Genomic DNA, 12002 nt, shown 5'->3' on the forward strand with positions numbered 1-12002 from the left:
GTTTTCAAAGCCTGTAAATTGTCAGGAGACTGAGGACATTGAGGTAGGCTGCACTTTTTGCAAATTCCGTAATAACGGGCTTGGAGTTGGAGACAAAATTTCAAAATTATGAAAGTACAGCAAAAAGGAGAACCTCGTGTAAGGTTAAGTATTAAGAACTTAGAATTAGGTTTATTGTCACATGTACTTAAGTTCAGGGATACACGAGTACAACAAAAAGTATACAAAGTCACCATTTCTGGTGTCATCTTAGGTACAAAGGCAACTAGCTACAAAATCTTAGGTATAAATTATAATAATGAATAAAAAAAGTTAAAAGATCAGCATTACATTCCTTACAAAGCGAGGTACAAGGATGAGTATGTACCTATAGCATATGGTATGGATCTTAGGTTAAGAATGAAAACTATTTTGTGCAAAGTGTTACATTGGGATTTGAACATTGTACCAATTCAGAAACAGTACATTTTATTCATTTTCCAAGTTGCTAAAATATCTTTTGAAATATTATCTTGTTTGTATCTTATTCATTGGACTGATGTTGCACTTTTTCCTTCTTCCAGCCCAATGCCTGTCAATATATTTGGACGACCTGTTGGGTGCCATGCCTGGATATTGCTTGCCATCTTTCATCTAGCCATGGATTTCTCTTCTTGTGAATCACAGATTCAGGGTCAGGGACTCAGCCAGAATTCAGAGTCGCTCCATCCATCACCACGTCACAGACTTGCCACTGGCCCTCTCTGGGTGTACAAAGATGCCCATGTTGGGAGAATTACAAAATCTTGGTGGCTTAGAAGGATTTGGCCTGAAATCCATTCTGGAAAGCAAATATCGAACAAGCCAACAGGAGTTCACAAACTCACGTCAAACACAGGCACCCTGTGTACCGACTGTCAATCCAAACAATCTATGTCTTACAAATTGGACCCTTCAGTCTCTATGGAGATTAGGGATTCGGTAAAATTGACCTCTTTGAAAAGGTCAAGAAGGCAGAGTGATCATTTTCCATTTGAGAATTTTGAAAAACCCAAATGCACTTCCTATGACAGTGAAGGAACAGCGACTGTGATACCGTGCGCCATAGAATGGGGGCCCACTAAAGAGGAGCTCACAGAGTTCAACATGTTTTCAACTCCGACAGGTCTATCCACCACTACGTTGACCCTGGTGCCCTCTACGAGAATGACAACTGCCAGAACTACCACCACCACCACCACAGCTAGCACGACATCCACCACTATGCAAACCACCACAGCCACACTCAGGAGCCCAAAGATGGTAGTGCCTGAGCCACGTACAACAGAGCCGAATCTAAGCTGGGAGCTTAGCAACACAGCCAGGCCATCCCGCATTGGAGATACTGGAGGTAATCAACCAATAGAATTCTGAATCAATGACTTTAGAGTTAATAATGCAATTTGAAGGGAGGGTCAACGTTAATTTGTTTCTGTGAGATGTTCATTGATCCTGAAAATGTTACTCTTTCAAGGGTCTATTTAACAAGTAGAGTTATTTTCTGTACTTTTCTTGAGTTAAATGGGTCTGGTCACAGGACTGACTTACTTTGACATTTGCCAGGGACGTATGATGAATTTATAGTGTCTTGGAAGATTGCCTGCCAATCATCGCCATTTAATGCCCCACTGACAATAATGACTCAGATTTAATGTGTGTTCGGAGACCATTTGCAAGCCATCCTTTACATGGTAATTATACTCAGATTCCATTATCATCACTGAACCTGAAAAAGAGCATTGTGCAAGTCTGTGAGAAAAGAGCAGCAAGACAAGTGTAATTTACCAGCTTTTACAAAGGGGCATGTTGACCAAATTATTTTCTATATGATTCCACCCCAGCTGCCACAGGAAATAGGTGAGAAATTGGCACCCCCCGATATTGACAGTGAAGTGGGGGAAATTGCAGTAACATAAGGGACATCCAGCAAGGCCAAGCTCAGGGATCTCCTGTCTATCTTAGTGGCAGGATCTCGTTTAACTGGTCTGCTGTAATCGCCTGGCCCTGTAGGCATTCAAACCAACAGGGTGTTGGCAGACAGAAACACCGATGAGGGAACAGGAGACCATTTCCACTGACCAGCCGTGCATCACAGATGGAAGCTCTGAGCTGCCATCACGAGGGTTGAGATGGAGAGAGGGTGGAAAACAGGGCTGCAATCAGGCCATCGGAAAGCGATGCAGTCTGTATTCAGCCTGGAGTAGGCAAGAGCCCTCTGTGATGGGCTTACTGAGGGCTCCTGCTCTTCCTGGCACACAAAGAGTGGTGAAAGGAGTCGACCAGGCTTTGACCTCTTACCTTGGATTTGCTACCAAACAACTGACAGCTCATGTCTCTGCTCACCTTCTGTAAAATGTAGATCACAGCAATGATGCTGAATGTTAATTAGCCCTGTCTGCCTTTTGCAGAAGTTGGATGTGATTTGTTGAACTTTAAACTGGTGAGACTGGGTTGATTTGTCCGATCCTGATAATTGAACTGGTCACTTTTCTGCTCATCATTGATTAAAGCAGTCAATGTTGAACAGTTGGCTCCTGCACTGAAGTTTTTCTTTTAATAGGGCGGCATGCTGGCTCAGTGGTTAGCACTGCTGCCTCACAGGGCCCTGGGTTCAATTCCAGACTCGGGCGACTGCCTGTGTGAAGTTTGCACATTCTCCCTGTGTCTGTGTGGGTTTCCTCTGGTGCTCCGGTTTCCTTCCATAGTCTAAAGATGGGCAGGTTAAGTGGATTGGCCATGCTAAATTGTCCATAGTGTCCAGGGATGTTTAGGTTAGGTGGGTTAGATATGGGAAGTTCGGGGAACGGGTCTGGGTGGGATGCTCTTTGGAGGGGTGAGTTGGCCTTGTTGGGCCAAATGGCCTGTTTCCACATTGTAGGGATTATAATGAGGTCAGTGGTATGGTGCAGGAATGGATTTTTGTCTTAGGTACTAACAACCAGGAAGCTTTAGCTGATACATTTGGGCATAAGTGTTCCACAACAACTTGGCAGTTTCTGGAAGGCAGGAAATTGGCTGACAGCTTTTCAAGCATCGACAGAAAGGGCATGGGTTCCGGTCTGCCCATTCTTGAGCTACAGGCTTCATGGGCATTCAGTCATGAGTTACAGTATAAATAAGCATTGACTCATGGGATACAGGATCAAGACTTTAACTTATGAGGCACAGTTTCCATGAGTGCTATTTCTTGGGTTATCAGTTCAATGGGCAGCCAATGCCAATCCTAATAAGGATCACGTCGAATATCCAGCAGGACTCAATTAAAAACGTAAGCAGCCTTCTGTTTGCAAGAGGCAAGTGTGTTGTTTGGCCATTTACAGATCTTCATTAAAATTACATAATCTTGGGAACCCAAAGTGCACCTGTCTCCATTGGACACCCCATTTTCCAGACAATGCAAGAGTGGCTATCAAGGCACACAGATGAGGTGAAATAGTAATGCCATTGTCTCTAACTATGTGGAGAACACACCGTGATGATATTTGTGCAATCTAAGATAGACCTCACCAGGACCTGATGTCATTTTGTTTAGTTCCATAGAGGCATGGAAACAAACCCTTCACTCCAACCAGTCCATGCCGACCATAATCCCAAACTAAACTAATCCCACTTGCCTGTGCTTGGCACACATCCCTCCAAACATTTCTTGTTCATGTCTTTATACAAATATCTTTTAAATGTTTGGGCCTTTATGGGCCTTTTCTGGAGCAGAACGTTGTAACTGTACCTGCATCCACCACTTCCTCTGGAAGTTCATTCCACACACGAACCACTCTCTGTGTAAAAACAGTTGCCCCTCATGTCCTTTTTAAATCTCTCTCTTCTCACCTTAAAAATATGCTCCCTAGTTTTGAACTCCCCCTTCCTAGGGTAAAGACACCTGCCATTAACCTTATCTATACCCCCTCATGATTTCATAAACCTCCATAATGTCACCCCTTAACCTCCTATGCTCCAGTGAAAAAAGTCACAGACAATCCAGACACTCCTTATAACTCAAACCTTCCATTCCTGGCAACATCCTGGTAAATCTTTTCTGAACCCTATCTTTCCTTCTGAGGGCAATGAAAAGTCCTTCAAAAGGCAGACTCTATCCAATGAGTCCTTTACAGTCCCCAGCGCATCCATCACATTTTACTGAACACTGAAATTTATTCAAATAAGTTGCCCCCTCTTTCTATAACATGAGGTCAGCAAGATGAACTGCCTGAGTGCAGGGCTAAAGACCTTGTGCCTCCAAAACATAGAGATGTCAGCACAGGAGGAGTCCATTCATCCCTCAAACCTGTTCCACTGTTCAATTGAAACTTAACTTCAGCTTGTCACTTTAGCTCCCTGTCCCTTAATTGTCGTACCGAACAAATATTTGTCAAGCTCTGTTTTGAAGTTCAATTCAGACAAGGAAACAAGAAAGCCCTCTCAACTTGATAGCTACTGGGTATCTCTGAAAGTAGAATTTAGAATTTGTTTCTGCCTAACCTTATGCACACTCATGCAAACATTCACTTTAAGTAGATCAAAAATTATTTTCCAAGAGTGCACAAAGAAATTGAATATGAATGTGCTCACCAAAGGCAATGCAGCCCATTAATTTGGCATCCTCATTTAGAGAGATCAGGCAAATAGTCAATGGCAATAATGTAAATATTAAAGAAAGTGGTGGAAAAGCTCAGTAGCACTGGCAGCATCTTGGGGAGAGAAGCAGAGTTGATGTTACAAATCCAATGACTTTGTCTGAACTGGTTCTATAGAATTCAGAGAAGAGTTATTTGACTCAAAATGTTACGTCTGGTTCTCTCTTCAAGGATGCTGTTGTACCTGCTGAGTTTCTCCAGCACTTCCCATTTTCGTATCAGATTTCCAGCATCTTCAGTACAATGTAATTACCAAGTTCGGATATCTTATTTGGTTTGCTTTGTCATGTTGTGAGGTAGAAGACAAGAAGTTTGATCTATTTCTGACTGTAATCCTGCTGTGCCTGGGTTATATGACACTGAATAGAAAAGATTATTACTGTTTCAAGTCTGAACTATATAAGAGAAATATTCAGAATACAGAGCAGATCCATCAAGATCAGAAAAGAAGGTTAATGTTTCAAATAGAAACTCACCATCAGAAGCCATTTAGTGCTAACACTAGTTTATGTTAGTGTCATATTGATCATCATTGATGTCTGTCACTTTGATAATTTACTCAAAGGATCAAAGGGTAATGATTATATATTCTCTGAAGTTCCTTAGTGCTAGGTGGATGCGACAACTCTGATTTCAGTGAATACAGATTGCAGCTCATGAGAACTCAAAATCACTATGTATCTCTTTTGAATACCGGCCTGTGATATACATAAAGTAAAGGATGAAATGTCTCTTTCCATTGAGCTTCATCAATTTTGAGGTCTACCGGATTTTTTTTTTAATCATTCACAGGATGTGGGTGTTGCTGGCTGAGCCAGCATTTATTGCCCATTCCTAATTGTCCAGAGGACAGTTAAGAGTCAACCATATTGCTGTGGGTCTGGAGTGACGTGTAGGCCAGACCAGGTAAGGATGGCAGATTTCCTTTCCTGAAGGACATTAGTGAACCAGACGGGTTTTCCCTGACAATCAACAAAGGTTCTATGGTTATCATTAGAATCTTTTTAATTTCGGATTTACATTGAATTCAAATTCTACAATCTGCCATGGCAGGATTCGAACCCATGTCCCCAGGTCTCTGAATTAATAGTTCAGTGATAATACCACTAGATAGCAAAACCTTTTACCCATTTAATATCATAAATGTCATCAATTTTATAGAAAACACTTTTTTATGCTCATCAAGGTCAGGGATGTCATTGGAGGGGATCTGAAGCACAATAATTTCAGGTGCTCAATGCCAACATGATGTAATTCCCAGAACTGATGCAGCACGAACAGTTGCCAGTAAAGGTCCCCTTTTTGGAGCCATCTCTGGAGGTATTTACTCTATTTCAACACCATTGTGTGTCTGTAGTGTGCAAGAGTTCAACTTGTGCAGTCAAACTACTATCATGAGGTTAGTATAAGGCTGAAGGAACTGACTTGCACAATTACCAAGAAAAGTGGTACTTCATAATGTAGGGGAGTGCAGAAAAGTGGGAAACAGCAACTAGACACAAAGATCATACTAGGAAGTGCACAATGGGAATGTCAGCTGAGACTTGCAAGTAATATAAATGCTAATAAGGAATGTTTTAATAAATATTTTCAGAGTCAGATCGTGGCCAAAGGACATATGGACCCAACGAAGAGAGATGCAGGTGACACTGCAATACATAACAGGATAATGACAGATCTATTGAATTAATGTTATGTATCCATTTTCACAGTAAGAAAAGCAAGAGGACAAAGCAAGAGAAACTGAGGATAAATTAGGAAGACAAACTTATTGCATTCCTTGTAAATGTTTAAAATTGTATTAGAGGGAGAAATGGAACTTATGATAGATAAATCTGCAAACCTTGGTGTTTTTCACCTGAACATATTAAAATAAGTAAGTGAGGGAATTGTAGAAGCATTATTCATAGTCAAAAAAACTCTCCTAATTTGGGAATTGTGTCATTCAAAGCGAAATTTTTTAATGTTCCATTATTTACAAAGGGTGAGAAAGAAACCAGGGAACTACAGGATTACCTATTTATTGCTAATTGTGAGCAAATTACTAAGATCTATCATTAAACATAGAAACACAGAAAGTTTGAGCAGGAGTAGGCCATTCAGCCCTTTGAGCCAGCTCTACCATTCAATATGATAATGGCTGATCATCCAACTCAGTAGCCTGCTTTACACATTTCTATGATATCACCCTCATTTTCTGAACTCCAGCAAACATAATTCTAACCAATTTAACCTCTCTTGAAGTGTCAGTCCCACCGTCCCAAGAATCAGCCTGGTAAACCTTCACTGAACTCCCGCTATAGCAAGAACATCCTTCTTCCACGCAATATTGCACACAATATTCCAAGTGTGATCTCACCAAGGCACTGTATAATTGTGGCAAGATATTCCTGCTCCTGTTTGGATGAACACAGCAGGCCAGGCAGCATCAGAGGAGCAGAAAAGTTGACATTTCGGGTTAGGACGCTTCTTCAGAAATGGGGCTCATCCAGCTCCACACTGTGTTATCTCCTTTTTCTTATACTTACTTTATATTTTATTTGTATCTGTTGTATTTGCTTTCACATTGAATGGGTTAACGTGATTCAAAAGGATTCGCATACAGGAGCAGGAATATTTTGCCACAATTATGCAGAGACCACACTTGGAATATTGTGTGCAATATTGCGTGGAAGAAGGATGTTCTTGCTATAGAGGGAGTTCAGTGAAGGTTTACCAGACTGATTCTTGAGACAGTGGGACTAACGGTTCAAGAGAGTGGTGGAATCGAGATAACACAGTGTGGAGCTGGAGGAACACAGCAGACCAGGCAGCATCAGAAGAGCAGGAAAGTTGACGTTTTGGGTTAGGACCATTCTTCAGAAATGGGGCCCATCCAGGTCCACACTGTGTTATCTATGACTCTAGTATCGGCAGTTCTTACTATCTCTATAAGAAAAAAGAAATGATTTAAGTCAAATTGAAGCAGACATTTTCTTGTCAGGGAATTTGAATACTCTACAGCCCCCTCTGCAGTACAACTTGGAACTGCAGGTAGAACTGGAGGTCCATTTACAAATCAGATAAAAACCCTAAGAACTGCGGATGCTGTAAATCAGAAACAAAAACAGAAGTTGCTGGAAAAGCTCAGCGGGTCTGGCAGCATCTGTGAAGAGAAATCAGAGTTAACATTTCGGGCTGAGTAACCCTTCCTCAGACCTGCTGAGCTTTTCCAGCAATTTCTGTTTTTGATTCACAGACCAGCATTTATTACCTATCCCTAATTGCCCTGGGAGCAGTGGTGGTGAGCTGCCTTCTTTAACCATTCCAGTCCTCAGGGTGTAGATCGAGGATTTTGATTCAGTGGCAGTGAGGGAATGATGATATACTTCCAAGTCAGGATGGTTAATGACTTGGAGGGGACCTTTCAGATGGTGGTGTTTCCATGTCTCTGCTGTCCTAATTCTCCAAGGTACTGGAGATTGCAGGTTTGAAAGGTGGTGACAGAAGGGACCTGGTGAGTTACTGCAGTATATCTTCTGGATGGTACACACTACTGCTACTGTGTGTCAGTAGTGAAGGGAGTGAATGTTGTGAAGGCTTGTGGATGGGTTATGAATCAAACAGGCTGCTTTGTCCTGATTGTTTCAAGCTTCTTGAGTATTGTTGGAGCTGCACACATCCAGGCAAGTGGGGAGTGTACAATCACACTCCTGATTTCAACCTTGTAGATGGCGGACAGGCTTTGAGGAGACAGGACGCGAGTTTCTCACTGCAGTATTCCTAGCCGAGCTGATCTTTATCACAGTATTTATATGACTTGTCTAGTTCTACTTCTGGTCAATCGTGACCTCCAGTATTCTGATAGTGGGGCATTCAGCGATGGTAATGCTGTTCAATAACAAGGGGAAATAGTTAGATTCTCTTATTGGAGATGGGTCATTGTTTGGCACATGTGTGGCATGAATGTTGTTTGCCACTTGTCAAGCCAGGTCTGCATGTTATCCAGGTTTTGCTGCATTTGGACATGAACTGCTTCAATATCTGAGCACTCATAACTGGCACTGAACATTCTTTGCTGATGATTGCACATTCCCATTTCTGACCTTATGATAGAGAGACGGTCATTGATATAGCAGCTGAAGATGGTTGTGAAATAACTCCACAGAGGCTGGTATCCCGTCACCAAGTCACACTTTATTTACATGTGGAGAGTCCTTGACACAGATCCAGTTCCACAGAGCCAACGCTCAGAGTGAACAGGACGTCTGACACTCCTGTTTTTTATCTGTCAGCCAGGGCTCCCTGGTTGGGGCTGTTAACCTGATCCAATCAAGAACTCATATTCTATGAGTTTTACCCGGCTGACCTCATTCGAATCATTTCGGTTTGGACCTAAGACACTACCCTGAGGAACTCCTGCAGAGATGTCCTGGAGCTGAGATGACTGACCTCCAGTAACCACAACCATCTTCCTATGTGTTAGGTATGACTCCAACCAGCAGAGAGCTTTCCCCTGATACCCATTGATTCCAGTTTTGCTGGGGCTCCGTGATGCCACACTCAGTTGAATGCAGCCTTGATGTTAAGGCTGTCACTCTCACCTCACCTCTGGAATTCAGCTCTTTTGTCCATGTTTGAACCAAGGCTGTAATGAGGTCAGGAGCTGAGTGGCCCTGGCGGAACCCGAACTGATCATCACTGAGCAGGTTATTGCTGAGCAGGTGCTGCTTGATAGCACTGTTGATGATACTTTCCATTACTTCCTGATGATCAGCTGTAGACTGATGGGGCAGTGATTGGTCAGGTTGGGTTTGTCCTGCTTTGTATACGAGCAATTTTCCACATTGTTGGGTAGTTGCCAATGGTTTAGTTGCATCAGAATAGCTTGGCTAGGGTTAGGGCAAGTTCTGGAGCACAAGTTTTCCTTTACCCCTTTTGATGCCATCAAATGCTATTCTTGAGGTCTCCTTAAGGCAACTCCTTCCTGATTATATACCACTGTGCCACCATCTCCACTGATCCTGCCCTGTCAATGAGACAAGACATACCCAGAGATGGTGACGATGCTGTCTGGGACCTTGTCTGGTGTCAACTGTGATTCCATGAGTATGATGATATCAGGTTGTTGATTGATTTGTCTGTGGGGCATTTCTCCCTGTTTTGACACAATCCGACACATGTTGTTAAACAGGACTTTGCAGGATCAATGGGAATGGATTTTGTTATTGTCAGTTCTGGTGCTTAGGTCCATGCTGGGTGGTTTGACCGATTTCAGATCCTTTGCTCAGACTTTGTAGTGGCTTGGTACAAATGTATTCCATTCTTTTCTCCCAGCTATAGGAACAGAGGGACCTAGGAGTGCAAGTACATAGTTCATTGAAAGCGGCATCACAGGTAGACAGGGTAATGAAGAAGGCATTTAGCATAAATGATCTGGATGTGAATGTACAAGGCATGATTAGTGAGTTTGCAGATGGTACAAAATTAGGAGGTATCATTGATAGCGAGGAAGGTTATCAAAAATTACAGAGCGATCTTGATCAGATGGGGAAGTGAGCTGAGGATTGGCAAATGCAATTCAATACAGATAAGTGTGAGGTGTTGTACTTTGGAAAGTCAAACCAAGGTAGGACTTATACAGTAAATGGTAGGGTCCTGAGGAGTGTTATGGAACAGAAGGACTGAGGAGTACTAGTATATTGTTTGTTGAAAGCAACGTCATAGGTAGACAGGGTAGTGAAGAAGGCATTTAGCATGCTGACTTTTATCAGTTGAGGCATTGAGTATAGGAGTTAGGACATTATGTTACAGTTGCATAAGTTGTTGGTGAGGCCGAACATGGAGTATTGTGTACAGTGTTGGTCACCCGTTAAAGGAAAGACATAGTTAAACTGGAAAGTATTCAAAGAAGACTTACGACAATGTTGCTAGGTCTAGGAAGCCTGAGTTATAGTGAAAGGTTGGCCAAGATAGGACTTTATTCCTTAGAATGTAGGAGAATAAGGGGTGACCTCATTGAGGTGTATAAAATCATGAGGAGCACAGAGAGGATGACTGGGCTGCCAGAGAAAGTGGTTGAGGCAGGTACAATAGCAACATTTAAAAAACATTTGGATGGGTACATGGATGAGAAGGGTTTAGAGGGATATGAACCAAATGCAGGCAATTGGAATGAGCTCAGTGAGCATGGACCAGTTTGGGCCAAAGGGCCTGTTTCCATGCTGTATTATTCTATGACTCAATTTGTTAAACTTGAAAGCATTCATACAAGATTTACAAGGGTTGGAGGGTTTGAGCTATAAGGTTTTGGAGTAGATCTGTAGCTCGGGTTGTGGGTGTTGAGGTTGGTTGGCTCTCTGAACTGGTTTGTTGTTCAGCTGGTTTGAGCTATAGGCAGAGGCTGAATAGGCTGGGACTATTCTCCCTGGAGCATCAGAGGCTGAGGAGTGACCTTATAGAAGTTTATAAAATCATGAGGGGCATGGACAGGATGAATAGCTAAGGTCTTTTCCCCAAAGTAGGGGAGTACAAAACTGGAGGACATAAGTTTAAGATGAAAGGTAAAAAAAGGGCCCTAAGGGGCATCTAATTCACGTAGAGAGTGGTGTGAGTATGGAATGAGTTGCCAGAGGAAGTGGTGGAGGCTGGTACAATTACAGCATTTAAAAGGTATCTGGATGAATAGAAAGGGTTTAGAGGGATATAGGCTAAATGTTGGCAAATAGATTAATTTAGGATATCTGGTAAGCATGGACAAGTAGGGCAGAAGGGCCTGTTTCCTTGCTATAGATGTCTGACTCTGTGACCCTAAGTGAGTTGTTTGCTCGGCCATTTGAATGGGCAGTGAAGAGTCGAACACATTGCTGTGGGTAACGTGTAGGCCAGACGAGGTAAAGAATATGTTTCGGTCCCGGAAAAGGCAGCGGGGAATCTGATGGGTTTTTGTGACAGTGGTAACAAGGTCACTATTAGAGTAGAGGGTCTTTTATTTTGACTTTTGTTACTGAATTCAAATGTCACCATCTGCCATGGTTGGATTTAAAGCTTCAGAACATTAGCTTTGGGCTTTGCATTGTAAATCCAGTGATATTATCACTATGCCACCACCTACTTGAAAGTCAGCTAATGGCTGCTTACTAATGAATGCAAGGATTAATCTAACCACTTTATATAGACTTGCTAAGGAATGATGATATCCAAATAAGGAATGTGTGATATGCATCCTAAATTTAAAATATTATTGCTGGCTCAGTTCTCTGTCACCTCCCTTTAGTTGTCTGATTTCAATTTTTTGGCATTCCCCCTACTTTAAATATTGTCCCTTTTATAACCTACCTAATATTAATCACAGATAACAAGGTGTAGAGC

At 42.3% G+C, this 12002-nt stretch overlaps 1 protein-coding gene across 1 annotated transcript in view; it reads left to right on the forward strand.

Annotated features, from left to right (window-relative positions):
- Nucleotides 1-567: 567 nt before the first annotated feature.
- The window catches only part of ajap1 (adherens junctions associated protein 1), a 161556-nt gene continuing 150121 nt past the window's right edge, over nucleotides 568-12002 (forward strand). Inside the window, exon 1 of the mRNA XM_048615310.1 lies at nucleotides 568-1369. Within this exon, the coding sequence (XP_048471267.1) occupies nucleotides 568-1369 (802 nt within the window). The remainder of the gene's footprint in view (nucleotides 1370-12002) is intronic.

Source organism: Rhincodon typus, chromosome 31 (genome assembly GCF_021869965.1).
Source record: "Rhincodon typus isolate 14 chromosome 31, sRhiTyp1.1, whole genome shotgun sequence".
NCBI lineage: Eukaryota > Metazoa > Chordata > Chondrichthyes > Orectolobiformes > Rhincodontidae > Rhincodon > Rhincodon typus.